The 19,680-nt window shown below is 30.5% G+C and overlaps 1 protein-coding gene across 2 annotated transcripts in view; it reads right to left on the bottom strand.

The window, feature by feature from the left end:
- Nucleotides 1–1,422: 1,422 nt before the first annotated feature.
- The window catches only part of Syt14 (Synaptotagmin 14), a 474,462-nt gene continuing 456,204 nt past the window's right edge, over nucleotides 1,423–19,680 (bottom strand). For both annotated transcript variants that reach the window (XM_081730700.1, XM_081730699.1), the window contains exons 9-10: nucleotides 18,402–18,543; nucleotides 1,423–15,104 (exon numbers count right to left, since the gene is read on the bottom strand). In XM_081730700.1, the coding sequence (XP_081586826.1) occupies nucleotides 14,907–15,104; nucleotides 18,402–18,543 (340 nt within the window). In that variant the 3' untranslated portion in view covers nucleotides 1,423–14,906. The remainder of the gene's footprint in view (nucleotides 15,105–18,401; nucleotides 18,544–19,680) is intronic.

The following is a 19,680-nucleotide window of genomic DNA, read 5'->3' as shown; positions in this document are numbered from 1 at the left end:
GAGAGAAAAGTAGAAAATGTAAAACACTGTTCTGGAACGAAATAAAACTGCCCTCAAATAAATCTACTCAATCTCAAGCATATAACTGTAAATTGCAGTTACAGAATTCTCAGCTTCAATTAGTTGATTCTACCGATGAGTAAGCTAGTTAGATTAATTAAGAGATGTTTAAATTAATTCCAAAGTAAAGTTCGAGTAGGAAAATTCTTGTTCACGAGCTTTCACGTGGGGAATGGCCTGAAACAAGTAGATAAGTTGTGACCATTATTATTCAACTTTGTCCTGGAATAAGCTATAAGGAAAATCAAAGATAGCAACTGGAGCCTAGAGTTGAATGATATTCACCAGGTTATGGAGTATGCTGATGATGTAAATTTAATAGGAGATGATAGGAGAACAATATAAAAAATGCAGGCGTCTTATTAAACGCTTGCAGGGACATGGATTTAGAAGTAAATGCAGAAAAAACTAAATAATTTAAGTTCGTCGGGATCGTAATACTGCAAATTATAGATGCGTTAAAATATCAAATAATACACTTTAGATAAAGTGGATACTTTCAAATGTCTAGGATCAATATTAACAGACGGAAACCGTATTCACGACGAGTCGACGAAAAGCAGGGAATTCGTGTTATTATTAATTCAAAATCTTTTATAATCGCGAATTCTGTCAAGGGATTTGCTTAGTACGTGTTGATGTATATGGCTGCGTAACATGGACGCTTACTCTGAGGGAAGAACGTAGACAGAAAGTATTTGAGAATGAGATCCTGAAACGAATTAATCGGACCCAAGAGGAACGGGAATGTGGAATGTCGGAAACTTCATAACGAGAAACTGCATAATTTATACCGTGTACCAAACGTTGTTAAGGTCATCAAATCTAGGAAGTTCAGGTGGGCAGATCATGTAGCCAGAACGGAAGAAAGTAGGAGCACTTTTTAGGTGGAAGTTCAATCGAAAAACGACCATTAAGAAGGTAGAGGCCTAGTCGCAGATGAGAGGACAATATTCAGATGGATCTTTCAGAAGTAGAAATACGCAGTAGAAACTGGGTCCAGTTAGCTAACGATAGAAGTCAATGGAGAGTTTTTGTGAAGGTGACATTGAACATCCGGGTTTCATAAGCAATAGAGTGAGTTATTTAAATGGTCCTACAGCCGTGGTCAAGAAAATGAGAAACGTTCCCTTCATGACTTGAGCGTCTGAAAGATAGTCAAGGAATATCAATATTACACTAGGTATTTTGACTACACGTATTGTAGTTAATAAAACATTCGATGGTACTATAGATTCATAACAAATCTATATGCAAATTATAGTACTATAGATGTAAGCAAAACTTAGATTTTTGTATTTAAAAAATACATAAAAGTATGCTTCTATTTAGATAGGAAGGTACTTTAATGGAAGGCAATAAAAATATGAAGCAGATTTATTTCTTTGATTCTCTGATGGTACAGAAACGGAATATCCTCTTTCCAAAATGTTATATTCATAAAAAATAATACTGGAAGGAACTGTGACACTAAATACAAGTATTATGTAGTTTAAAACAGAAAAAAAGTATCAATATTACGTAAAAGCCAGTGATTGTCTTCCGAAAGGAAATAATGAGTAGCACAGTAATACAAGCGTTCCACTTAAGAGGAAGGAATATAACAGTGTTTTATGATCGAATAGTCAATCCTGGCGCTATGTGAAAACTAATAACACACTGCCAGTTACTACTACCAGGTGCTACTAATTAATCACAAATAATTTCTCTTGAATTTCCTTGCAAATGGAACAAAATTTAGAATTTAATACAATAAAAATTATTTTTTTTACAAAATATATATAACTTATGCTAAACACAATACTGGATTATAAATATGATTTCTTGTACGTTTTTTAAGCACAACAAAAGCTAGAAATGCTTTTAATATATTATGTACATGTCCAATACTGTAACTATTTTTACGAAATAAAAGAACAATATCTTTTTAAAACACTACTGAACACATATATCAACATACTATATTAATGTACACTAAAGACAAGAACATTATATGAAAAATTATTTTTTCTTAGAAAGATTCACCAACAATGATAGGTATTATGTATTATGTTTATATATTACTCTCTTCTTTTTTACATAAAAAATTCAATCTTGGGTTTTTCATCCATAAATATATTTAATAAAAGTTTGCATCATCATGAAAATGTATGGTGTGAGTAGGACCTTGTATTATGTATGTATGTACGTGTTCTATTAATAATACGTCTACACTATGCATTGTATACAAACAATCACTACTACAACATTTCCTTTCAAACCTTGTGACAAAATGTTTAATAGCTTCCAAAAATATTTTAATACTACAATCAGTAACTTTCTTCGTAAGAACAAATGCATACAACATCCTTCGCGCTTCACAATATAAGTATATATAGATAGACTTTGTGTAAGTGTAATTATATATATATATGTATTACTTACCCAGTTGCCATTGGTTAAAAAACATGCAAATTATACATTTTTTATTTTCATTTGACTCCTACAAGGATGCTTCTCTACCGTACTAATGAAGAACTCTGTCATTACCTAAAAACAGTACGCTAAATACATGTAAAGGGTGATATTACAAGACGATTTACTGTTCAACGCCGTATAATTCTCATTGGAGGCTACCCACAATCATCTGACGTTTTTCAAATAAATAATCTTTACTGTCATAAAGATACGTTCGTGTCACAAGTATGAGAAAATATCGGAAGATGGTATATTGTGTTTCTTTAAATTCATTTTCTAATTTGTAGACTCACTTTAAGCTATTACACTGTGTTATTTATGCAATTTCTGTGTTAATAATCAGCTTTAATGATTAACGATTACACTTACAGAATGATCGTGCAAAACTTTAGACAGTGTTTTGTTTTTTTTAAGTTCAAATACTGTGTTTAACGGACGTTTCAAATAAGTTTCAACCATTTACAATAATAATTATCCAAATGATACTATTTTCTATAATCTAAAAAATATAAATGGAAAAACAGAAGTTTTTAAAGTCTAAAATATGAACCAGAATGAATTTGGTGTTTAAAATCTACAACTTTATCAGTCCCATTTTGCATTCAAGTATTTTCATACTTTATTCGGTTCAATAACTGTCTAAATTTTATGCTGCACTGTCTAAAACATCGCACAAATAGAGTTTTCTTCCAAATAGTTATATATCTTTATCAAGTGTATGGTTCCGAAAGGGAGCCTCCTTGAATTCTACCGAAAAAAAATACTTACAACACTTCTATAGTCTCCTACTAAAACCATTCAAGGAAAATAAAACTAGAATTAGAGTATGTGTATCCAAATAACAACAACGAACAGTATTTGTAATCCATGAGAAAATACAGAGAATACTTCTCTCTCTTTATACCTTTATTAAAAAAGATGTAAAACTAACAATTTGTGCTTCAGTATTAGTAGTAAGTAATAATAGTAGTAGTCGTAGTAATTGTAGCAAATGATGTGAATGTGGAAAATTTCGTGTATTTTTTTCTCTTCTTTAGATTAAGCTCAATTATATTCCTATCAATACTACACGACTTGTGCCATTCTATATTTATTTATCATGCTGGCTTTTTGCCAACATGCTGGAAGAAGACATTAGAATTATTCAATAGATCAATCTCAGTGAAATTTTCTTCATACAAAAAGATCACACATTTTATCACTGATGCAAAACAGTCATACACTAATGAAAAGAGCTGAAGAAACGTTTCTACAAGAAACACAGCATTTTTCCTTTCAGATTTTTCTTTACTCTGATTTCCGAAACGTACTTCAGCCAATCATTTATACAGAAAATAGTAACCTCCGTGTATATTTTATGAGTTATACACTTTTTAGCTTGTAATTAATGAAAATAATATTACTTCAAGAAAATTTAATATATATCAACAAATGAATATCCCAGTTATTGTTCATATATATATGTATGTGAGATATCAGTATATCTTAAAATATAAATTAAAATCATATTTGTATTTACTTTAGTTTTGAATATAGCAATATTCAACAATGCCTTCCACTTTTATTGACAATCTTAGGTGTATAGTTCTGTATGAAAAAAGACACAATTCTCTGGTTATTGGGATGATTAATTCCTGCTTTCATGAGTATTGTAACAATTTGTATTAAAAATGTTTTCGTTTGTATTCAGTACATCTTCTTTTATGCTCTTTTCTTAGTGTTATGATTAATATAAGTGCGTTCTAAAATAAAGCCTTATATCTACACGACACACATCGTACTACTTATTTTTAATACTAATAATGCTTAGGAGTAATGAGCATACAAGTAAATTAATTATCGGAACGACAAATCGAAAACAAACAAAAAACAACAGGTAAGAACAATTCAAGATTTGTCACTCGTTAAAAGTAAACTAAACATGTTGCTTTTTATTTAAAATATCATTCTAAATTTAAACGTTTTCACCATTACAAACTTAAGTTATACAAAAGAATTTACCACAATTTAATCTCTTTCTCAAAAGACATGCATTACATTATTAGAATTATACATATGTTAAAACACAATTTAATTTTTGAGTTTTCAAATATTTTGTTCAAGAGTATATCTTGTTTCATGTTCAGTTCCCTTGAGGAAAATCTTATTATAGAAATTAGGTAATATTTTTAAAGGTTGAAACTTGAAATCAGTATTTTCTGTTCCAATGCCTTTCTGAGAAAACTACTCAAAAGATTAACTGTGTATTAGTATTACTTTCAGATTCAATATAATAATTATCCTCTTTACCGGAGTTGAGCAAGTATTAATGTGTAATAAAAGAAGCAAAAGTACAGGGATTGTATTATGTTTTTGAAAAATATTTTGTTCTCAATACATATCTAAATTAATCTTAAAGAAATTTTCTGTACAACATCCAAATAGGTATTAACAAATTACAAACATTACGATCTTATACATGACTATATTCAATCTGTGAGAATCTTAATATCCTTACATATTCCAAGCTAAATCCTTCATATAATATCAAAGTAAAATAATAATAATACATTATTATTATTATTATGTATAATAATAAACATAATAAAAGTATTATTAAGTAAAGATATATGCCATTATTAGTTATAATATCGTAAAGTTTTTTAAAATACCGTTGCAACCAACAATTTTCTAACCTTTAACACAATCAGTTAAAAACATGAAATTAAAAAGTAGATTGTCAAAAATATTTAATACATACAAGACAAAATGCAACACATTGTACTACTAAGTTAAAAATATCTTTGACAAGTTCTTTGTAAATTATTTTGAAATTACATCTTAAAAAATATCACAATTATTAATTATAAACAAATTTTTCTAACTTAGCTTAAATATGGTGTAGTTATAATAATAAAAGCAATAGTGCTAACAGTTTCCTTGAAAGCAAAAGAACAGAGAAATATTTTGAATGTAAAACCAATGTTTTACCACTAAATATTGACATCGCTGTATAATGCACCATCATTACACAACCGGATATAATTATCTATAATCTAGTAATATTATTAATACATAAAGAACTTTCCCTGGCGACAACCTTTTGCATAATATATAAACAAATAAAGAAGTAAGCGTCATGAACTGAGTTCAATGTTATCTTTTGTTTTCTCTTTTGATTGAACTCTGTCGTTCAGGTACTCCAACAACTTGCACGTACAAGTACAACTAGCATACGAAGGCTATTTTTTTAAAAGTAAGATCCGATTGTCAATAGAAAAAAATGGTAAAGATAGCGTCATACCTTTTGGTTATTTCCTCTGTACGCATTAAGCTATTTTTCCACATTGTTACCATGTTTGTTTAAACATCTATCATAGCATTCAAAAAGTTAGCGTTCATCTTCCTATGACCGAAGCCAATCATCAACCGTTGTTTTCATTTCTTCGTCTTAGTCAAACCGCTAACCAGCAAGAAACTGTTTCAGGCAGGGCACAGATAACACCGGTAATTGCTCGGTGCAAAATCTAGTTTGTCCGGTGAATCGTCCAGTAGCTCCCCTCCAAAAGATCTTATTAACTTTTGACTTTGAGCAGTAGAATGAGGAAGTGTATTGTTATGCACCAACAAAACAATAAATGGCAGTAGGCCACTACGCTTATCCTGTATACCACGTTGGAACTTTTTCAAGGTCGCTCAGTACGCAGCTAAATTGGTGGTTGTTTCTCGTGCCGTAAACTCGACTGACAGGGCACCATGATGATCCCAAGCCATAATCTTGCGTGTAGACATTGTCTGTTCGGCTTTCACTTTGACAGCAGATGTCGTAATTGCATTGGTTGCCACTTCGATGGTGGAGTCATGTAGGAAACCTATGTTTCGTTCGCTGTGACAACGTGGTCTAACAGTTGATCTCCTTTCTCATTGTATCAGATGAAAAAGATCGAAGCACAAGCCAGTCTCGTCTTTTTGTGTTTCTCAGTAAGCAGTCTGGGCATACATCGCGTGTACAGTTTTTGGAATGTCAAGGTTTCATAAACGATTGTGTACAGTACCGACTGAAACGTGTAGAAGTTCCAATGACAACATGGAAATCGTGAAACGCCGGTTTTCATGGATTTTTGCGTCAATTGCACACACCAACTCGTCTATAAATACAAAAGGTCGGTTCATTATGAACATTTTCCTGCCCGTCCTTGAACAATCGCGCCGATTTCCGCATCTTGTCACTTATTGCACTCGTGCCGTACACCTCACATATCTAGCGATGAATTTCCACTGTTGACATCGTTCTTTGCTGTCAAAAACCGAATCACAGACTTTATTTCATACTTGACTGGATGCTCAGTTTGACGAAATATTTCAACTGCCCACACTGACGCTATGACCACAACTAGTTGTCGTCTCATGCCCAAGACATGGTGGGAGACAGCGCGCTTGCGCATTTCGACATAAATAACAAACATAGCAACAGTGAAAATAAGATTGGCTTTGGTGACTGGTGGGCGATTTCTACAACGTGGGGGTACAAAAACTTGTCGAGTGCTAAGGTAAATGTTTAAACAAACATGATAACTATGTAAAAGAAAAATAGCTTAATGTGTACAGAGGAAATAACCGAAAATATATGACACTATCTTTACTAGTTTTTTTCTTCTTGACAATCAGGTCTTACTTTAAACACGACCTTGTACTTTGTTTAATTTTATCTCTATAATCTAACATTTTAATCTGCCTTCTACAATAAGAATGTTGGATTTGCTGAGAAAAATTTTGCAGCAACTTGCGCTTCAAGAGATATAATATGAATGCTTTCAGAATTTACTGAAAGTAAAAATAAGCTAAAATGGAAGATAAAGAATGAAATAAATTTATTATAAAGATAACATATTGACTTTTATATAGTTTATGTCAAAGTCTTTTTCAGGAAATTGTTATATAACTATGATTGTATATATTTCTCTTATCATGGTAACAAAATGGATTGATAATGATTAAAATTGTATTGATATGGGAAAATTTCGCCATCTTATAGAATTTTAACAGTTGAATAGCATCAGAATTAAGAATTTAACAATACGATCTTTTAAAGTTATATTCATTCTTCTTTTAACACTTTATATTGTGGACTGAAATTCACTGTAGACCTATTGAATATAGCAATTCCCTGTTTACTGAATATAGCGGTGGGATCGAAATTAATGTGAATTAATTTCACATATCAATATAATTCAAGCGTATATTAGTATAAATTAACATAAATTCAAAATATACAGTTAAGAACAGATAATGAATAAATATTACACATTTAATACTGAGTGTTTTTGGCAGTCTTTCGTATTTGTCATGTAATGACAATTTCCGAATATTTTGTACCACAAGTATAACATTCTACATATTTAACATCAATTGCTAAAACTTAATTTTTTAAAACTGGTGTTTTGACGCTACCATCACACAAATTACAACACTGTTAAAGGAAATGCAAGGAGATGGAATACATAAGTGAACTCTTAAAACAATTGATACAAGTATCTGCTGTTTTATTTGGTTAAGTAAGGTAAAGTTATTAAGTTATACTGTAATTCAATTTAGTTTATATGATAAGCATAGGTTAATGTATGTTAGATATATCTTAGTTAAACAAACAAAAATGTTCTTTGTTTTAAATCAATATACTTAAATTAATATTATTTTGTTTACATTCCTATTGATGTCAAAATTAGTAATCTTCTAATATATTGATAGATATTTATGAAAAGAGTTAAGAATAGAGAGAAGTCAAAATTGTTGGACAGGAAATTTGCTGTCTTCCGTTGACAATGAGCGTCATCCTCTCCCTGTTAGTCTAGTAGTACCAGGTTCGATTCTCGGTGGGAGAACATTGAACGCCTTACGGTGTTTTGAATACCATCTTAAGCTGTAGATCCACCTCTTATATAGCCACAATATTAGAAAAGAGCGCTAAATTTAAACAAATGAACATCATATGTTGTGCGGCAAAGAAAATGTCTTATTTTTGCCCTTATCTTTCTCATGCTCTATATTTTTACGTAATAATAATGGATACTTTAGGTAAAAAGATTATCCATCTAGGTACGATTCTTATATATCTAATTAGAATTTATCTTGAATACTAATCTTTGAAACTTAGTTTATATATAGAAACGAGAGTAAGAGTTTAATTTTATTAATTGACAAGTTTGTTCCAATCTTAATACTTCTGGTTTCTGAAGAGTCTAAAGAAGTAAGAGAACATATGGAATTCCAACGTAACTTTAATTCTGTCCGCCGATTACTTTGAAACTAAATACCAACACTAGTGTAGAATATTTTCAGTGCTGAAGTAGTACTATGGAGCTCATTTCTTATTATTCGACCTTACAATTTTCCTTTTTATTCTGACCTAAAATCATTCACAAATCAGAAACTATTTCTTTATCATGCTTTAATTTGGGGATGTTCAATCTATGGTCCAGTATTCATTGGAAATTTAACATTGTAAATATCGAAGAAAATAATTCTATAATTGAACAGCTCTGAGTTAAATTAAAAGCTTGATCCTAAGAAAATAAAAGAGTTTCTGCAGTAGCGTAATAACACATATATATTTATGTAAATAACGTAATATCTTCTAAAGTAAATGGAGAGATGCATTCAGCAAATTTTTTTAAAAAAAAAAATCTTAATGCCACAAGCGACAGAAAAGCGTTTGACACTTACTTTAACAAAAGTACAGTGGAATCACGATTATCCGAGTTTCGATTAACCAAGCTTAATCCGGAGCCGTGTTATCCGAGCTTAATCCAAACAAACAAAAATTTAAAAACTAATCCAGTTACAACGATAAGCAGTTTACAGGTTTTTGTTTTAGCAATAAAGCAAACATAAAGCTGGCGTAAAGGTAATGACTCCACCCGCCATTGCCACAGTTAAGCTAGCGAGCTTTAATTGTTGCACGTCATGAGTTTCAGCTTGAGAAGACACTGTTCTACGTCGAACAGCAAGGCGACACCACACCAATTGACATTATGATGTTGCTATGTCTGTACAATACATCGACCAAAAAACTAGGAAGCTTAATGAAGCAGAAAAAACTATGAACGACTTTTGAAAACAATATGTGTATGCTAAACAGTGTCTTATTTGTGTTGTGTTTAACTTATGTACGTATCAATATGAAACCGCAGTTTTATTTACTGTGTTATGGCTAATTCCTTATGTATGCATGTATAGTTATATGTACTCTACTGTATGTCCAATTAAATAATAAATACAATAATAATGAATAATCGAATAAAAAGAAATAATCAATAAACAACAATAATACATATTGTACAAAATTTTCTATGTATCCATCCGTATTAACCGAGTTTTTGCTTATCCGAGTTAGATCTGGTCCACATTAGGTCGGATAATCGAGACTATACTGTAGGTCATACTTCTAAACAAGACGATTATTCTAAAAGTTAATTACTATTTATACCTGATTTATAGCTTTAATAAGGTAATCTATTATCAGTAGTTGATTCTTCAAGATTGATTTTAAAGATGAATTATATTGTATTAATTAACTGTGAACGTATTCATTTTTTTTACTACAAAACTAAAATATACTTAATCTTAAATTTCTCTTGATTAGGAGAATATCTATTGAATATTTTGCGATTTTTATCCAAAAATAATTTGAAAATTGCGTAATCATATTATTATCTCGATTTCCGTGTTCATATATTCAATAGTTTAAAACTATATTCTGAAAATATAACTTTGTTTTGTTTGTGTGATATTTCCTCCTTCAAATAAAATTATAATTTTCTTCTCGTTCATTGATGGTATTAACATTAAGTTTGGATAATGAAGTTCCACTCTCATTAAATCAACAGGAAATTTTCTAAGATTATAAAATTTTATTCACTCGTTTACTAAGTTTGGATTCAGTTTACTCATCCACCCAGCATCGAGCATGATGATCTACTAATAGAGCTTCCAACTCTAGTTCTCAAGGTTTCACTTCATTCCCATGCAATGTGAGCAGACAAGGATGGATAAGCACTGCATTATGGGTTTTGTCGAAGCACTTATTTTCTTTCAGTTTATATTATACCTACAATTTCATCATTATTGTTTACATTTATAAACATTTCCAAGTTCTGTCCTTTGGCGTGGCAGACCTGGGTTCGATTCCCGGCGGGAGCTCATGTAGTTCGGATTCCACTTTAATCAGTAGGTTCCGTCTCATACACCTCGCTGTTGAAAGGGCGTGAAACTCAAAATCAACTCAACTCAACTCTAAGTTCTGAACTGAATAAAGATAATGAGATTTTATTCAGTTGCGTCTCACTATACATCCTATGTAATAGACCTATTTAGATGGCGTTCTTAAGTTACTGGGTTTCATTTTCTTCAGTTTATATTATCATCCACATGCAATATTTTAATCTTATTTCCATTAAATACAAATCATACCTAATTTCGGCTCCGTTTTCGTTTCATGAAATTCTTATCTATAGGATTTTGTGATTCAAAATTCTTAAATTGTGTAGTTGAAGGATGATATGTCTCTGAGTAAATATTGTCCAAGAAGCGCAAACAATGAGTATAGTCACCACTTCTATTTAATGCCTCATCTAGACGTTCATTTGATGTGATTAACGTATCAAGAAATTATGTCTATCACCAGGAGTTCTAATAACGGTAGAAAAATACTGCCGCTTATTCCAACGTGCTTGGTACTAATTCATTTAAAGAAAATCCATTTTCTGGCTGCGTTGTAACTCAATTCAGTAAAATATACACTTATATTTTCATTACTGAATTGCAGTTTCACATTCTTTGTTCTGACTCTAGACTAGATGTTACTCATCGTTTGATTTTGGTCCTATTATATTTTTGAGTAGTTAGTCGCAGCTCTTCACGTTCAAGTTTTGTTCTCACTATTCGCTGTATTTTGATCCTGTGCTACGTAATTTATTTCTTTACTGTATTTTATACCTAGTGATTTCAAGTCATTCACCCTGTGAACTGTATTTTTACACTATTCGTTGAAATCTTTCATTAGTAAACTTAATCGCCATTCTATCAAGTTGATTTTTTTTCATTCACATGCTATACTTCAATTCTTTTCAGTGTAGAATCATTCATCCACTTGATGTCATTTAATTGGAAGTTATTCCCCAGCAACGACCAGCAGAAATGATCTACAGATAGTTACTAATCAATTATATTAGAATCTTACTTCGTTAGAATTGTCTACCACTCGTATTGAATTGTCAAAATTATTATTGTTTCCCTCACTAACTGTTAGATTAGAAATATTAGTAACTTTGATCAGAGAAAATTTATTCAAATCTCATGTTTGTTTCTCCATCTATTGTGTAACGTACTAGATATATAAAAAAATTGAAAAAATATAAAACTTAAAGCACATAACCTAGATGTAAATTCTATTGAATAACCTGTTTCCAAAACTCGCCCTTACTATTTCGTCAGGTAAATAAAATGTTGGCACTTTTACAAACATTATATTTTCTATACTATCAGTAGAAAAAAAGAACATATGAACACCCTGCAGTGCCGAGTACTACCCTTGTAGGAGACCTAATAGTTTATGAAAGGCAACAGCTTGTAGAGATAATCTGCTATAGGTCGTGTTATATACATTACAGCTCCGTAAAATAATTTATAAATTGTCAATGGAAGACACCAAATGTCCTTTTGAAATATTTATTTGTTCCAACTTCTTTTCAACCACTTTAAAATTTCTGTGATAAAAAGGTAAGTTGAACTGGATACAAAAGTTTTTTGAAAAAGGAAAATGTAGATATTAGGGTAGAAATAATATAATATTTAAATTTATCGTGTTTATATAAGGGGAAAAGTTAAGGATAATGCCATAAATTTCGAAAAAGATTACATTTTTCCAGTCTAATTTCTAAGAATCACTTATAAAAATAACATTATCTTCTAGTTTATAGTTTAAATGCTCAACTCTCTTTATTCAAATGAAACGCTACACGAAGAAACCCTAAGATATGTAGAAGTCAACCTACGAAACTAATATACTAACAAATAAAACAATTCCTTCTTTTTGGCTGTACTCAAGGGTTCAAATCAGGTTTCACGCTACCTGAAATGATTGTAATAATCAGAAATAACAAACACACGTACATTATAAGAAAACTGGACACCACTAATGATAGGTTTAAAAGTGGGTGTATGTACATACAATTCGCATACATATTATAATGCTAATATTATAATTGTGAAATTCGTATTTATCGTGAATACAACATGTACACACACTGTGTCAGAAAATACAATTCTACTCAGAACTGGTGTATGTATGGAACAAACATTTAAAATGTATATACCAATACACTACCTACGCCAAAACTTCATTAATATCTACTTTGTGAATACATATATATCTATATATGTAGATATTATATGTCTAGTCCATAACTGTAGAAGAACTAAGCATCTTACCAAATCAATTGAGAAACTATATTCTCTTCATCCAACAAACTGAAGTCAAACTTTACTATATGTATATACACAAAGCATTTCATGAATTGATCTATATAAATGTATGTATATATATATTTATATATTTACACAATCTTTCTTTGCAAGTAATATTTAAGCTGTAACACGTAAACATTGTTTAACAACATTAATACATTATTTAGTCATAAATTTGGAAGGCAAAAAAGTTCTTATTATCCGAAATGATTTACAACAGAACATACATTCATTTGCTACGTTCCTATGCATTGATACTTACGCACACACTTTTAGTAAGTTAATAAATATATTTTGAGGAAACTATTCATAGAAAGTTTTCCTGCAAAGGATTCTTAGTATGGAAAATAAATTTACATTCATTTCCTATTTAGCGGAGAACACAAATATGATCATTAATTTTTGGCTACTCAAGCAGCCTCTACATTATTTTTAAATATTTCGCAAAACATATCTTTGAATTTTAATTCACCTTATTACACATTCAGGAACAATACTCAATATATATATGTATATATTTACACACATGCATACTTACATACTTACATACATACTGATACACTCACGCAGACATATATACAGTTTAGTTTAATTTAATTGACTATGTTTTGGCCATACTTTTGATACTTTAACCTCCAAGCCCTACAGCGTATTGTGTTTTACAATACAACTGTTTTCCACCGAAAGAAATGAACTGATCACATGCAAACAGTTATTTACAAATTTGTGCCCAAGACAAGTCTTAAATACAGTACGAACAAAAATATCAATTGCTGAGTTCTTTTCATATATACATAAACATTATTTATTAAGCGTCATCGATATTTTAATTTTTATGGCAAGTAAAGTTGACAAAACATGGAATTCTAGTACTTCTCATGCAAATTAATACTTAATAAGGTACTTGTAATCATTAAAAATTAACTTGCCACCGTAGCACAGGATTAAAAGATATTTAATTTTTGTGTCACGTTTTGAAAAGAAGTGCTTTTAAGAAAAAAGAATGAAGCTGTAGATATGTATTATCATACGTCCATTACGTTTAAAATAGTTGAATGTTTTATATCATTTTTATAACGTGCCAAAATAAGCTATTATTTTGCTTCAATATACATATCAACATTTCTTTGTGCTTGAACAATCGTATTTAGTTATTATATGAAAACAAACTTGCACTGCATTGCTTTTTTTTACATCATAATTCCTTCGAGACAAAGATGGTGTTGGATCAGTGTAATTCAATATATATATATTCTACAATATATATATATATGAAGTTTTACTTAATAGTATACGGTATTATCGCTCCTCTGTAAGATTATACGTAAAGATGTACCACATCAAAAACCGTTTTTACGATGAAGGTAACTTTTCTCAATAATTAGGTTACGTTAGAGAACGAGAGGTGTAGATGTTATGTTAGCCCTCTCCAAAATTATTCGATTATGTGTATTATTATTGTAATATAAACTGTATCCTTCATATCATAAGGATCACGTGCAAAGCTGTCTGACAATTAGAAACTTTAAGTAATAAATCTTATCTTTGGTTTCAGCTTGCAGTTTTCGTTACTGCCTGAAATAAAGATCTTGATATACATTTCTTTTCCTTTGCACAGCTGCAAACAAAATGTGCAAAACCCACATTTCAAAAGTTGTACATGTAAGTTTCCCATACTCATCTGAGCTGCTGAGTTTAGAAGACACGAGAAATGCGTCATCAGCGGAAAAACATGTGTACAACAAACCTGATATTCCGTTCTCCTCCCTAAGCAGGGAGCAGAAGTGACAAATAGCTTGGGTTTTTAGAAAGGGAGAAAGATTTTTTTTAATAGGAGTAAACTCTGTGTCAAATAAATCCTCAAGTAAAGGCAGTGGTTGCTGAGCTTACGACTCAAGCAATACGTGCCACCTGCAGATTTGTTCCCCTCTTGCATCCCTCATATCATTCCAGTGGGCCAATTCTTCCTCTCCCGAGCTGTTCAGCCCAAGAGAAAACCAACCAATCATCTCCTTCCTCTTCATACTTCTTTTGTTGTATACGGAGATCATCAGCGTAACATCAGGAAGCTGGAATAGCGCAACCTACAATAAAAAGGAGTAAATTATCCATATATACTTAATTACCTTAGCTTATTTAAGAAACTCAATAACCTTAATCCATTTATAATGTAGTATCCACATATACTATACATTAAACAAATTATATATGATGCGCACTACCTATACTAGCTGATAAGTTTTGTACTTCTGTTTATAGTGGTTTACTATCATTTAACATCACAATTTAGTACAGCTCTAGGTAGTCCAGAAAGCAATAATGAACTACTATTTCATTATACACTCTAATAACATTAATAAAAGTAGGGAAAACAATGACCAAGGTTCGACTCTTACGGAATACTTCATAGTGTATCATGATTAGACAACAATAAAATGCAATATAATCCTATTCAAGTCAGAAATGACATTAATAATTTAAAAACAATACATTAAAATTGAAACCAATTACTTTAAATTAATATGTTAATCATTAAAAGTCTGAAAAGAAGTGTGAACATTAAGTAAATGTGAAATAAAATATAAAATCTTTAAAAAAAATGTTCATTTTTTCGGAAAACTAAACAGAAATGGAAGACTTTTAAAGCCAAGCGTTAAGACAAAGCACTACGTAATAACAACAGAACAAATTATGAATGTAAAAACGAAGAGTTTCTGGTGGTAGTTGTTTGTGTTTTCAAGAGGAAACTAACCAAACATCTCTTTCCTCTTCATACTACTTAATCAAAGACTTTTTAAGTTTCAAAATGCTTTTATGTTTAGTTTTGGTGGATCATATTTCAAATTCAAAATATGCACGTTTTATTCGTTAAGGTATTACGGTACCTACAAAATAAAGAATATATCATCATCTATGAAATATGTATGTGCCTCTTTCTGAATAAAGACGTTTTAAAAGTCTGCAAAAGCGTATGCTATCTTTAAGGAAAACAGCTTAAGAAAAGAAAAAAATATCGCCATACACCAAGCAGACAAAGAAGGGGCAGCAGTACTGGTTTGGCCTCTTTGAAAACGAGATGTATTCGATTTTACACCACTATCTTCCCTATTGTAGACGTGAATCTGTGCTACACCGTCTCGAATACTGTCCACTATCACCCATTATAGAACCGACACGAGACATGATACTTAATGTTAGTATCTAACAAAGATTACGTGTTACAGCACATGGGTGTTTCCATTATTTTGATAAGTATCTATATATTGTTGAGTATCTATATATCTGAGTATATTTTTAGTATACTAATTATGTGTCTTGTTGTCAAGGTCAATAAATAAATTTTTTGATTGCTCTGATATATTGCATATTGCTTGAAAGAAAACAAAACACGAAAACATAAAGCATAGGAACAAATACGTATAACAAAAACATTATCAGTACGCGTTAGAAAGATTTCACTAACGGAAAGTTTGCTTTTGTATCTCTCGCCAAAAGAAAGAGTATTCGCGTATAGCAAGAAACGGCTTTGTGGTATACAAGAAACGGGAATTAATCGGACGGACGGAAAATATAAGAGATTAGTTCATTCAGTAGTTTCATGAAAGGAAATTTACATGTAAATGACACTTTATAATTCAGAAGCACAGAACAACTTTGCCATACTTCAAAAATATTTCTGACGGTAATTTTAATGAATCTTTATAAATTCAAATTTTCTAATTCTAAAATATACAGTGTTTCCGCCCAAGACTTGTGCCCTGAACCTTGGATCTTCCTCAAAATTTCAAATGTAATTTAAATGTTAATAATTCTACTTAACAATTATACCCTCTACGCGTAATAGATAACTCATGTCATATTATAGTTTAAGATACAGGATTATTTCTTAAACGAACTTAAAAGTCATCATTACAATGTATACCATAATACAGTAGTTATTTAAAAAAGCTTTTTGGAATAATTGTAAATATTTCGAAATTTATACAAATTTAGATTAAATATAATCATGATACACCCTCAAATCGAATCAGGTATTAAACTTAGATTGCATATGCAATTATGGATCATTGCTAGGGGTCCTATACGTGCCAGTTCAGCCAGCATAGTCCCAGATTTACATTATGTCCCCTGTCCTGCAGATTTTTTTAAGACGCTAGAATGTGCCAAAACATAATACCATTCGTGCGGTATGAAAAAAGTCATCGATACTCAGCAGATAGAAAGAATCTACTCTTTATCACTCAGTGAGATTGTACATTTGAACATCTGTGCAATGTGCATTTGTTTCCCACTATTTAGAGGTTTTTGGAACTGAGATTACACTGAGGAATGAACACGAGAAACTTTTTGTGCATTTTCAAAGATGCAGCTGATTGAGTTAAAGTCTTTGTCATACAAATGGGCTGCCGTTAAAAGATTGTGCTGTTGAAGTAGAGAAAATTCTTCCGAAAAGAAAGAAATGTTTGGCTAAAGAGAAGGCGTAAATTTCTGATTTTTTTTCTAAATAATGATATCCTTTTTACAAAATGTGCTTCGAATGTAGTCAGAATTTATTAAAAAGTCAACTGTATTCTCGCGTTCGAAATACATTTTAAACATAAGTTCCTTATTTCATTCTTTGAAGAGAAGTTCTTCAATGTCAAATATCAACCACAATAATTATTCACATCAGTAGATGCACATATTTATAATCTAGTCTTTTGTGTATTTCTACTTTTGTGTACTAATGTTTCTATTTTATCTATAAGATTTCATTGATGTTTTTATTTTATTTATAAGACTTCATTGATGCTTTTATTTTATCTATAAGATTTTATTGATGTGTTTATTTTATTTATAAGACTTCGTTGATGTTTTTATTTTATCTATAAGATTTCATTGGTTTTTATTTTATTTATAGGACTTCATTGATGCTTTTATTTTATCTATAAGATTTCATTGATGGTTTTATTTTATAAGATTTCATTGCTGTTTTTATTTTATCTATAAGACTTCATTGATATTTTTTATTGTATATCCATGAAACTTATACAGATAACAAGGAAGCGCGATTTTAGAAAAAAAAACTTGTGACATAAAACCATTCTTCCATATACTTATTTCTGAAGAAGGTAACCATACTTGTCGATTATAATACATTAAAGAAATTATCAACAAAGAAAGAGAAGGAAGATAGATCTTTAATTAAACGAATTACTAATAAAATAGTACTAATGATATTTCTGAAATCACGAATTCAGTCATGACAAATGGAAATTCAATATTAATTGTTTGTTTCGCAACTGCCATTCAGATATAATAGTTTCTTCAATAAAACGTCACTGTCATTTGTTGTGATTAATTACTACGTTCATCGTTTGAAATAAGTTTGATGTACATACCTGGAACATGAAAGTTTCTTTGAAAAGCGGATTTGGTTGTCCTCGTCTGATGGACGTTTTGCTCCTAGACATTTCCTGTCCGCTGCTGCTCACGAGGCACAGTTTCACATAAGTATCCGGAGCTCTAGTCATCGCCATATTTCTACAAATCAACAACCTTTTATTAGACATAGATTTTGATTTTGAAAAAAAAAAGTAAAAAGAAGGAATATGACACAGAACATAATTCAAAGAGTGAAGGTAACAATATATAGAAGGAATGGAACACATCTAGAGCAGAAATTACATTGATATAAAATGGGAAGTATATTTAAATGTGCGAAATATATTAATGTTGCTCCAGCACCTAATGTCTTTATCCAAAAAATAATTCAAAGAAATGTTACAAAAATGTCTAAGTTACATTTAAAAAAGAAAGCTAAAAATACTGAAAATATTCCCATAAATACTAAAGTTAAGTAATATATACCAAGTTACAAAATATATGAATACAATATAGTAGATAGAAAATAAATGCACAAAGCATTGTTAATAACATAAAAAGTGAAAATAAAGTTAAAATAAGAAAGTTGTTAAATATAGCACTAAAATATTCAAAGGAAAAATAAAATGTTAGAAAAACCACATAAATGCTAACAAAGGAGTAAAATACATTTACACAAGATGAAATACTATTAATGTGCAATCCAATAGAATGCAGAGGATTAATATATCCATACATATGTATTTAGGTATAATATTTAACGAGTAAATTAATAATTTTCCAAGATTGCATATCATATAATGCAAATCAGCCAAATTAGGAGCAAATCACGCGTGTCTACAGTTAGACGATGATAGTTTAATAAAAAGTTCTTAAGTTAGTTTTAGTTATTTTCATTCTCTATTATTATTATTATTATTATTATTATTATTATTATTATTATTATTATTATTATTATTATTATTATTATTATTATTATTAAATTATCTAAAAACATTTCAGCACTGGATTTTAGAAATTTGTCTCTGATTCAAGTTTGGAAGTCAGTACTCAGACGTGATTTATTTATTAGTTTCATTGTCTAGACGTTTCTCTCATATATACAGGGCGTTTCAAAACAACACTGATAACGTTTGGGAGGTGATTCCTGACACCAAGATAAGACAAAAAGTATAGCCATTCTGGGTGCACAAAGGCTTCCTTTCGGAGTTATAGGCTGTCGAAAATATGAAAAAATGAACTTTAATGGTCCATAGCTCCAAAACTATGGGACCTACCGTAGGCGGGCAAGACTTT

Source organism: Thermobia domestica, chromosome 11, assembly GCF_964235325.1.
Source record: "Thermobia domestica chromosome 11, izTheDome1.hap1.1, whole genome shotgun sequence".
Classification (NCBI taxonomy): Eukaryota; Metazoa; Arthropoda; class Insecta; order Zygentoma; family Lepismatidae; genus Thermobia; species Thermobia domestica.
Note: the sequence above shows the minus strand (reverse complement) of the source record. Positions and strands in the feature narration are given on the sequence as shown.